Raw genomic sequence first — 12,310 nt, 5'->3', positions numbered from 1 at the left:
CACCTTACCTCCATCCTGAGAAATCTGTATGTAGTTCAAGAAGCAATAGTTAGAACTGGATATGGAACAACAGACTGGTTCCAAATTGGGAAAGGAGTAGTCAAGGCTGTGTATTGCCACCCTACTTATTTAAGTTAAATGCAGAGTATATAATGCAAAATGCCAGACTGGATGAAGCACAAACTGGAATCAAGATTTCTGGGAGAAATATCAATAACCTCAAATACACAGATGATATCACCCTTATGGAAGAAAGTGAAGAACTAAAGAGCCTTTTAATGAAAGTGAAGGCAGGTGGAGAAGGGGATGACAGAGGTTGAGATGGTTGGATGGCATCACCAAAATGAATTTGAGCAAACTCTGGGTGTTAGTGATGGACAGGGAAGCCAGGTGTGCAGTAGTCCATGGGGTCACAAAGAGTCAGATACGACTGAGTGACTGAACTGAACTACTGAAACATAAAATGTATATAAAGTAATATATTACAAATTATTCCTTTTCCATATTCATTGAGTTTCTACCATTTTTGCCAATAGGTAATTGGCTCAGAGGTTAAAGCGTCTGCCTGTGTCTGTCTGTGTCTGCCTGCAATGCGGGAGACCTGAGTTCGATTCCTGGGTCGGGAAGATCCCCTGGAAAAAGAATGGAAACCCACTCCAGTATTCTTGCCTGGAGAATCCCATGGACAGAGGAGCCTGGTGGGCTTCAGTCACCGGGGTCGCAAAGAGTCAGACACGACTGAACGACTTCACTAGTGACTATTATTGGGCTTCTTAGGTGTTTCTAGTTATAAAGAACCCAGTTGCCAATGCAAGAGATGTAAGAGAGAGATGCAGGTTCCATCCCTGAGTCAGAAAGATCCCCTGGAGGAAGGCATGGCAACCCACCCCAGTATTTTTTCCTGGAGAATCTCATGGACAGAGGACTCTGATGTGCTACAGTCCACCGGGTCACAAAGAGTCCAACACGACTGGGCAGCTAAGCACATTGCCTGCATGCATGTTAAGTTGATTCAGTTGTTTCTGACTCTTTGCGACCTTATGGACTATAGCCCACCAGGATCCTCTGTCCATAAGATTCTCCAGGAAAGAATACTGGAGTGGGTTATCATGCACTCCTCCAGAGGATCTTCCCAACCTGGGGATTGAACCCAGATCTTCCGCACTGCATTCTCTGCTGTCTGAGCCACCGGGGAAGCCCAAGCATACGGGAGTGGGTAACCTGTCCCTTCTCCAGGGGATCTTCCTGACCCAGGAATCCAACTAGGGCCTCCTGCATTACAGGCAGATTCTTCATCAGTTGAGCTATGAAGGACACATGCAATCAGATCAGATCAGTTGCTCAGTCGTGTCTGACTCTTTCGACCCCATGAATCGCAGCACGCCAGGCCTCCCTGTCCATCACCAATTCCCGGAGTTCACTCAGACTCACGTCCATCAAGTCAGTGATGCCATCCAGCCATCTCATCCTCTGTCGTCCCCTTCTCCTCCTGCTAGTACTAAAATTTTATGTCTCCTTATAAAGACCTTTATTGCATATATAACTCAATGCGAATATATATTTTTCTTTCCCATTTTAGAAGTAGAGGTATAGTATATACACTGTCCTTCAATGTGATTTTTTTCCTACATTGGAGATATTTCTGTGTTAGGTGAAGTGCTAATTGGCTTACCATATTTTTAACATGCAATGAGACGAGCTCTAAAGTGATAACTAATTTTTTGCACAAAATAAAGATACAACTTTACTGTTTTCTTAGTCATTCAACCTGAAATTTAAAAAAAAACCCTACACACCAAGGAAACCAGAATTGAAAGAGACACGTGTACCCCAGTGTTCATTGCAGCACTGTTTATAATAGCCAGGACATGGAAGCAACCTAGATATCCACCAGCAGATGAATGGATAAGAAAGCTGTGGTACATATACACAATGGAGTATTACTCAGCCATTAAAAAGAATACATTTGAATCAGTTCTAATGAGGTGGATGAAACTGGAGCCTATTATACAGAGTGAAATAAGTCAGAAAGAAAAACACCAATACAGTATACTAACACATACATACGGAATTTAGAAAGATGGTAACGATAACCCTCTATGTGAGAGAGCAAAAGAGACATAGATGTATAAAACAGTCTTTTGGACTTTGTGGGAGAGGGCGAGGGTGGGATGATTTGGGAGAATGGCATTGAAATATGTATAATATCATATAAGAAACGAATCGCCAGTCCAGGTTCAATGCATGATACAGGATGCTTGGGGCTGGTGCACTGGGATGACCCAGAGGGATGGTATGGGGAGGGAGGAGGGAGGGGTTCAGGATGGGGAACACATGTACACTCGTGGCAGATTCGTGTTGATGTATGGCAAAACCAATACAATGTTGTAAAGTAATTTTCCTCCAATTAAAATAAAGCAATTTAAATTTTAAAAACCTGCTAATTCCTGATAAAAATGTTAATCCTACTTGTATAGAAATAATTAGTAATACATTTATACCTGATATGTGTCTCTTTTTTCAACCTGATAGGATGAACAATAAATTTAAAATATTAATATTTCTGGCTTATTTCACATATGAATTTGTGCTACACACTCAATAATTTTTAAATTTTTTTGTCTACAGAAAGTAGTTAATGGCAACAAATATAACCAAACATATCAATAAAGTACTTCATCGCATTGTTTTTCCCCCTCTGGGAGGTTTGTACTAACATACATTCTTTTACTGACCTTATATGAAAATATGCTAAGTTAATTATTCAACAAGTGTTTAGTGAGGGCATATGACTACATTACTATTTCATTCCTTTCTCCTTCTTTCTAGAAAACTCTATAGTTTCTGTGTGAATTTTTTAAAATTAAAGATGTGTGAGTAGGAAAAGACAATTTCTTAAGCAAATTTCAATTCGTTCTTTTTTTCATTTTTATTAATCTGAGGATATAAAAATGCTTAATAATTTCTCAAAAGCTGAAGAGAATTTTTAATTAAATACTACATTAACCTAAAAGATGATACTAGTGCATACTGAGAACTTTGGTTCCGTATTCAAGAAACTTGAGTTTCATCACTATCTTCACAACAAAAAAGTCATAAGTAGTATCTAGAACAGTGCATGGCTCGGTGTTCCAGTTAAAGGGAAACGTCATTTGACTAGAATAATTTAATAATACACATTATTATTCTCATACTTCCTTTTATATCCAGAATACTGAAACGAAAATATCTATAGCCATGGCAGACAAAATAAAGGCATCCTTAAAGATGGCTGCATCCTAATTACAAGACCTGAGTATGCTACCTACATGGCAAAAAAGGACTTTGCAGATATGATTAAGATTATAAACCTTGGGATGGGAAGCTTATCCTTGATTGCTCACATGGGCTCAATCAACACAAAGGAATTCCTGTGACTGCTAAAATCTGGAAAAGGCAAGAAATGCATCACCCCTAGAGCCTCTAGAAAGGAGCAGAGTCCTGCCAACACCTTGATCAGTCCAATAAGACCTATGTTGGACTTCTAACCTACAGAAGTATGACGTGATAAATTTGTGTTAAGACACTATATTTGTGGTAGGTTTTACAAGAGAAATAAAAAAGTAATACCTGAATCATATGGGAGAAGTAAAAATAAAACTGAGGAGTTCATTTATGTTCACCAAAAAACAGTTTATGTTCTATAAACAGTCAAAAATTGAAGCTTCCATGAGGAATTCTTACTATGTTTTTAAGGACCAATTATGGAACATATAAATAACATATAAATGTTAAAAAGAAAATCCACTATCAGTCACCTATAAAATTATGCTAATTTTTATACTTCATTTAGGAGTTACCTACCTCTGATCCCAAATATATGAACAGAATGTATGTCAAACAATTTTTTATGGTAACATTTTTCACATTCCTAGTACTCAGAGTATGTCAAACACAGAGTAGGTAATCAGCAAATAGTTGCTGAATAAATAAAAGAAGGAATAAGATTGGAGAATCAAGAGAAATAACCCAGCAATTAATTGTTATCTGCATTTTATAATTCTAGAATATGTCATATGTTTAAAACAGTAAAAACTCCCTCTTCACCATTGTTATTCCTGTAGGAATATAAGTAATAAGGTAAAAAATTATATGAAATCAAAAAGTTCCAATGTTCCTTTGAAATATAATCTAGTTTGTTCCTTAATAGAGAATCACAGTGGAGACGATGAAATAAAAACCCAAAAGCTAAAATGTTTTGATGACGTAATGCAATAAACTGACAATATAAAATTTTATTTAATTTATCTGTATAATTTATAATGGAAATGTGTTGACCTCAAATACTAGTGTGCTACAAAAGGAGCTATTTCAAATTTAACAGTTTTCTTATTTTTTAAATAACTTCTGTCTCTGTCTAAAACTTCAACTTTTTAAGTTTATAATTTGTGGTAAAACTTTTATAAAAGATGTTAAATACATAAAGACAGCCTGGCAGTAAAAAACTAAATACCTTCATTTAATAATAAATGAAAAAAATTAGCAATCTAACCTCCTAGGAGACCAGTTCACTAATTCTGGTTCTCCAGTTCTATTCTGGACAAATATTCTTGAATATAAAAGAAATTTCTGTAAAAAGAATGCAACAATTTTTAGTATAAACAAATTTATGCCTAATTTAAATGTTCAACAATAAAAGACTCACTGGGGAAAATGGATCATATCTTGAACATCATGTACTAAAACAAACATCATCTGAAAAAAAGCATGGAAAAGTTTAAACTTATATTGACTTTAATTACTTACAAACATTTATAGAAAAACAAATAGCAATATGCCAAGTTTTTACATATTAATTCATGGCATTATAGGCTATTTAATTGCATATTTTTATTCTATTTTTCAAATTTTTATATTAAATTATTTTATAATCATAAAAATCATTTTACAATGAAAAAGACAAGTTCTAATGTAAACAATTCCAGTTTAGTTATTTCAAATCCTAAAAGATGATGCTGTGAAAGTGCTCACTCAATATGCCAACAAATTTGGAAAACTCAGCAGTGACCACAGGAATGGAAAAGGTCAGTTTTCATTCCAATCCCTAAGAAAGGCAATGCCAAAGAACACACAAACTACCATACAATTGCACTCATCTCACATACTAGTAAAATAATGCTCAAAATTTTTCAAGCCAAGCTTCGACAATACATGAACTGTGAACTTCCAGATGTTCAAGCTGGTTTTAGAAAAGGCAGAGAAACCAGAGATCAAATTGCCAACATCCACTGGATCATGGAAAAGCAAGAGAGTTCCAGAAAAACATTTCTGTTTTACTGACTATGCCAAAGCCTTTGACTGTGTGGATCCCAATAAACTGTGGAAAATTCTGAAAGAGATGGGAATACCAGACCACCTGACCTGCCTCCAAGAAATCTGTATGCAGGTCAGGAAGCAACAGTTGGACGTGGAACAACAGACTGGTTCCAAATAGGAAAAGGAGTACATCAAGGCTGTATATTGTCACCCTGCTTATTTAACTTATATGCAGAATACATAATGAGAAATGCTAGGCTGGATGAAGCACAAGCTGGAATCAAGATTGCCAGAAGAAATATCAATAACCTCAGATAAGCAGATGACACCACCCTTATGGCAGAAAGTGAAGAAGAACTAAAAAGCCTCTTGATGAAAGTGAAAGAGGAGAGTGAAAAAGTTTACTTAAAGCTCAACATTCAGCTTTAGCATCATTCCTTCCAAAGAAATCTCCTTTAGAATGGATTGGTTGGATCTCCTGAAACTCCAGTACTTTGGCCACCTCATGTGAAGAGTTGACTCATTGGAAAAGACTCTGATGCTGGGAGGGATTGTGGGCAGGAAGAGAAGGGGACAACAGAGGATGAGATGGCTGGATGGCATCACTGACTCAATGGACATGAGTCTGAGTGAACTCCGGGAGATGGTGATGGACAGGGAGGCCTGGCGTGCTGCAATTCATGGGGTCGCAAAGAGTTGGACATGACTGAGTGACTGAACTGAACTGAACTGATAGCTATTCAGGATTCCTTGCAATTACATATGAACTTTAGGATTAGCTTGTCTTTCATTTGGATTTTCATAAGGATTGCATCTAACTTGTAAATTGTCATGTTAAAATATTAAACTTTCTAATTTATGAAATAGAATGGCTTTTCATTTATTTAGATCTTAATTCCTGTTAGAAATATCTTATAGTTTTCAGTGTACATGTCTTTAGTAAAATTTAATATTATGTATTTTTATGCTATTTTAAATAAAATTTTGTTCCTAAAAAAAAAAAAAACTCAACATTCAGAAAACTAAGATCATGGCATTCAGTCCCATCACCTCATGGCAAATAGATGGGGAAACAGTGGAAACAGTGGCTGACTTTATTATTTTGGGCTCCCAAATCACTGCAGATGGTGATTTCTGCCATTAAATTAAAAGACACTTACTCCTTGGAAGGAAAGTTATGACAACCTAGACAGCATATTAAAAAACAGAGACATTACTTTGTCAGCAAAGGTCCATCTAGTCAAGGCTATGGTTTTTCCAGTGGTCGTGTATGGATGTGAGAGTTGGACTGTGAAGAAAGCTGAGCACCAAAGAATTGATGCTTTTGAACTGTGGTGTTGGAGAAAACTCTTGAGAGTCCCTTGGACTGCAAGGACATCCAACCAGTCCATCCTAAAGGAGATCAGTCCTGGGTGTTCATTGGAAGGACTGATGTTGAAGCTGAAACTCCAATACTTTGGCCACCAGATGCAAAGAGCTGACTCATTTGAGAAGACCCTGATGCTGGGAAAGATTGAGGGCAGGAGGAGAAGGGAACAACAGAGGATGAGATGGTTGGATGGCATCACCAACTCAATGGACATGAATTTGGGTAATCTCCGGGATTTGGTGATGGACAGGGAGGCCTGGGGTGCTGCAGTCCATGGGGTTGCAAAGAGTCAGACACAAGTGAGTGACTGAACTGAACTGAACTGAATGTAAACAATCACTTTCCTCATTATTTGCCATTTCAAATGGTATAATTTTACAAATTCCACAAAAGCTTCTGAAGGAGTGGGCTGCTTTAAGCTCAATCAAGGCCTTTCCAAATGGCATCAAAGTACATTTTAGGTTAAATCTGAGGAATGAAATAGTCTTAAAAAATTAAAATCAATAATAACTATTTGGAAATTGACTGTAGAGAATAAGTTAAAGATAAATATTTTACAAGTGAAAGGCCTACTACTTTTGGCAAATTATAAGAACTGTCCAGTATGGTGAAGTAATGAACTTCCTCAAAACAAGAAGTGTAGAAACAAAGGTTAGACATTAAAAGAAAAGATTTTTTATGTACACAGTAACTAATATTACCTAGTGTTAAGTGCCTGAATTATGTATGTACATACGTAATTCATACACTGCAGGTATTTAGGATAAAATTTCCCTAAATTTTTAAACTAATCTGGGTAAAAATTAGTTTTATATATCACTGCAGGTCAAATAAAAGGAATACATTGGTGTTATTATAACTTACTGTGGTAGCACAATGAATATCTTTCCATACTGTGGCTTCTCTGGAGAGATCAGAGGCTTCAAACAAATTATCAAAAATCACTTCCCCAATCATGTCATGTCTAGAAAATCTGTCAAAATCATACACACTGAAATGTAATTTTCTGTTGCTTAGTTGATCATATGCTACAGGAAACTGAAAAGTTTCATCAAACAGAGGATTTAAAGTCTTTCTGTGCACACGAGTCTGAAATTTCTTTTTCCTATCTGGAAGAAGATACATCTTCACATAAGGATCAGAAGTTCCGATGAAGTCTTTAGCAGGGAGATCTAAGGCTTTGATAATTTTCACCACTAGAAGTTCATTTTCATAGTCATACTGGAGGGTGAAATTAAGCTTTCCACAGGTTTTGACATCTTCTTTCCTGTTGTCCTCAGAGTCCACTGATTTCTGTTTGTAGAGCTCTGGTTTTATTCTCCCAATGCTGGTTGTTGTTTCTCCTCTTTGTAAAATGGGTTCTGTGCCCATGCCAAAATCAACACTGGAAACCTGCATTTGCCTTGGTAGGTGTCTTCTGAAGGAATTGTGTCTGTATACATATATATATATACACACAAAAAATCATTTAAGCAGATTGTTTTGATAATAATGTTACATAAAGTGGCATAAAAACTCTTCCTCACACCCATGATAATGAAGTAATCTATCGACAGCAATAAACAGATGGACACACACACACACACACATATACACACAGTACTTTTGAAAAACCAGGGATGAAGTATTCAAAGAAAAAATCTCCTAAAATTATAGAAACACCTAAAACACACAAATGCACAATTTACAAGTTCTTGGTATTTTTACTTACCATCATAAGCACAATTACAAAGAAAGAGGATTACCAAAAAAGTTCAATATTACACAAAATGTTATAAATGTTATCAATTACCTGCATGCATCAAGATTTAAACATTATGCAAACAAATCATTCAGATGACTGGTTTCTTTTCATCTAGATATTTTGGTCCTATGAATTTCCATTTTAGTGTCAATATTAAAGACATACGTCCACATGCTCTTACACTGTGTTATTTCTAATATTTAACCAAATTAATTTTTACTTTTCAAAATATATATAATTATGACAGCCAAAATGAGGACATTTTACTTTTTTCAACATAGAGTGGCTTCAGAAACTCTTAAGGATTGAAAGATTGCAGAATTTTAGAATTTGGGGTTAAATAATAGTTCTTAAAATTCAAACTGAATTTCATATACTCAGTTACTGTTTATCTCATCAACATTTCCAAAACATTATATATATATACATATATATATATATATATATATATATATATATATAATCAGCTTACTAATCGTCACCTAACTGTGACTTGCATTAAGATCTGATTCTTTTATACTTTCTGCATGATTTCTAGCATGAGCCATGTCAACTTATGTATTTCCTTAAGGTCTAGTTCCAGGTTTTCTGTTCTTTTTTCAGTCACTGCACTAGACTAATAATCAGTTCCTGAGCTATAATTACTATCTTAAATCTGATGATTCCCAGAGTTTCCTGAGATATAGATATATCTCATATAGACAAAAATTTAGTTCCATGTCTCTTTGTCTTCAAGAGGGATTTCTAAACAAATGTCCTAATTTTGCCCCAAAGTCAAGCAAATTCATTATTTTCTCTATTTTGCTTTCAAATCTGTTATCTCTTCTATAATCTCTTATAACAGGTCTAACAGTTTTCTCAATCACTTATGCTTGGAATCCTGCAGTATGCTTTGAGTCATCTTTTCTTTAATTCATGGGCTTTGCTCAACTTTCTAAGTCCTGTTGATCTGCTGCTTTGAGACAGCTCATATAATTGCCCATTCTGCTTCATTTCCATTGCTATTCAGTCCAGATTCTCATCACCTCATACTTTGCTTTCTACAGTAGCCTTCAGTTTGGCTTTCCTTCTTTCAGCTCTCTCTTACACTCAATAGCTCTCCAGCGCTTATATCAAAATCCTTTACTCATGTCATTATATCTTTTTCCAGTTGATCATAATTTAAAAAATATTTCTATACAAAAACAAACTAGGACTACTTTATCTCAGATGAGGGAATTTGCTCCTAATTAAACTATACTGAATTCAAAACTAAAATAATTCAATATTTTAGTTTCAGTATTTGAGTATAAATATAAAAGTCTTTACTGACTGACTTCAAGCTTGAAGTGATCTGCTTCCTCAGACTGATCCCATTTTAACATGTTGAATACGCTATAAAATGCATTTTAATCTTGACTCTATTCCTGATATATAAGATCAGGGGCTTAAATTAGGGTCACAAATCATCAGGAAATAATAAGAATTTTAAAAGGAATACAAGTAGTATATATTGCTGTGAATTATTAAATAGATCTAGTATATCCCACTTTATACATTCAACATTCTTAAGAGACTTGGAATACTTAACTAAACAATCTAATGTTTCTGCCAAACTCACTTTCACTTATGCAGCAATTTAATTTTTTTTTGCAAGCAAAAAACCCCACAAAAATTTTTTTCTTATTGGTTGACCCATGATTTCACCTCCCTATGCTTTTCAATAAAATTTAATCTTCTGTCCTCCCCCTGCTGCTGCTAAGTCACTTCAGTCATGTCTGACTCTGTGCAACACCATAGACGGCAGCCCACCAGGCTCCCCTGTCCCTGGGATTCTCCAGGCAATAACACTGGAGTGGGTTGCCATTTCCTTCTCCAATGCATGAAAGTGAAAAGTAAAAGTGAAGTCGCTCAGTCATGTCCGACCCTCAGCGACCCCATGGACTGTAGCCTTCCAGGCTCCTCCATCCATGGGATTTTCCAGACAAGAGTACTGGAGTGGGATGCCATTGCCTTCTCCGTCTATCCTCCCCCTAAAAAATCAGTAATTTATTTCTTATGTCACTGACTATAACTGTGCAGCTGTAAGCCCCTTCTAACAAGAATCAAAAAGTAGTAAGATTTTCATTCTAGTAAGCCAGTACCCTAATTATAGAGTAAATAGTGCCTGTTCTAAGTCAGAGTTTAGCTAGTCAGCTAGGAGAAGCTTTAATTATTACAATGTTAAAGTACTGTCATGACAACACAGATCTTCTTTACCTTATTGCATTTTTTTTTTCTCCTTTGGAATGACAGTGGTAAGTGGCTATTTAGTCTCACACAAATATCCAACCAATTAAAGTACAGGCCATTAGACTGCTACAGACCCCACTCTTAACCTTCAAACCTAGGAAGACACCACATATATACTCCTCCTGATGGAGAAGGAAAAGTTCTATCCACCTTACCTGGAACATCCGAGGGTAGCTACTAATTATAGTCAATATTACATAATGTCACAGGAACAAATGTATTAATACAGCAATTTTAAAATATTATTTTACCAACAGTTCTTTTCTTTCAAACAAAATCAGAGACCAGAAGTTGAATACAAATGGACAGAATCTCTTTGGGTGACATGTGAGTAGAGTCCTGGAATCACACTGGAAACCATGCCAATATTTCCCACTATCCAAGCAAAAGCACTTGAATAGGATTACACTGGGATGAGATTTTTAAAATGCTGCACTTGAAATCAGACAGTAGTTTGGTCCCAGCCTTCCTATGAAGTGAGCAACTTTGGACAAGTCACTTCACATTTTGAGCTTTATTTTCTTCATCCATGCTGCCATGCTGCTGCTCAGTTGCTTCAGTCATGTCCGGTTCTTTGAGAACCTATGGGCTGTCACCCACCAGGATCCTCTGTCCATGGGGTTCTCCAGGCAAGGATACTGGTGTAGGTTGCCATTTCCTCTCCAGGGAATCCCGACCCAGGTATCAAACCCATGTCTCTTACAATGTATTGTTCTTCATCCTGCTCACAGCGCCAGTTGTCTTGCTGTATCTCACTGTGCACACTGTTCGCTGAAACCACAGTAAGCAAGGTGAGAGCTAAGAGACTGGAAGAAAATGTGAGGAGTCTAGGAACTTCAGACCTGTTTATTCTCTCCTGGCTGGTGCAGCAGCCATAGAAGACACAACATAACTGCACACCACCCTTCTTTCTTGTCTTCTATTACCACTTTCACATCAATCCCCCTGAATACACCACTCCAGGCTCTAAAAAGTTCAAGTCAACAGATCATATCCACAACATTGTAAAGTAATTAGCCTCCAATTAAAATAAATAAATTTAAATTAAAAATAAAAAATAAAATAAATTTATATTAAAAAAAAAACCAGATCATATTCCCATTAACACTTATTGTGAGTACTTTCAGTTCAGTCACTCAGTCGTGTCCAACTTTTTGTGACCCCATGGACTGTAGCACACCAGGCTTCCCTGTCCATCACCAACACCTGGAGCTTGCTCAAATTCATGTCCATTGAGTTGATGATGCCATCTAACTATCTCATTCTCTGTCACCTCCATATCCTCCTGCTGTCAATATTTCCCACCATCAGAGTCTTTTCCAGTGAATCAGGTCTTTGATTCAGGTGGCTGAAGTGTTGGAGCTGCAGCTTCAGCATCAGTCCTCCAAGGAAATATTCTGAGTTGATTTCCTTTAGGATTGACTGGTTTGATCTCCTTGCTATTCAAGGAACTCAAGAATCTTCTCCAGCACCACAATTTGAAAGCATTAATTCTTCAGTGCTCAGCCTTTTTTGGTCCAACTTTCATACCTGTACATGACTATTAGAAAAACCATAGCTTTGACAATTGGGACTTTGTCAGCAAAGAGATGTCTCTGCTTTTTTTTTTTTTTTTTTTAATTTTATTTTAT

General features: G+C 36.3%; 1 protein-coding gene across 1 annotated transcript in view; it reads right to left on the bottom strand.

Annotated features, from left to right (window-relative positions):
* Positions 1 to 12,310, bottom strand: part of SYT10 (synaptotagmin 10) — a 115,848-nt gene that overhangs the window by 52,229 nt on the left and 51,309 nt on the right. The window contains exon 3 of the mRNA NM_001192912.1: positions 7,529 to 8,096. Within this exon, the coding sequence (NP_001179841.1) occupies positions 7,529 to 8,096 (568 nt within the window). The remainder of the gene's footprint in view (positions 1 to 7,528; positions 8,097 to 12,310) is intronic.

Source organism: Bos taurus, chromosome 5, assembly GCF_002263795.3.
Source record: "Bos taurus isolate L1 Dominette 01449 registration number 42190680 breed Hereford chromosome 5, ARS-UCD2.0, whole genome shotgun sequence".
NCBI classification, from domain to species: Eukaryota; Metazoa; Chordata; class Mammalia; order Artiodactyla; family Bovidae; genus Bos; species Bos taurus.
This window is presented reverse-complemented; position numbering and strand designations above follow the sequence as displayed.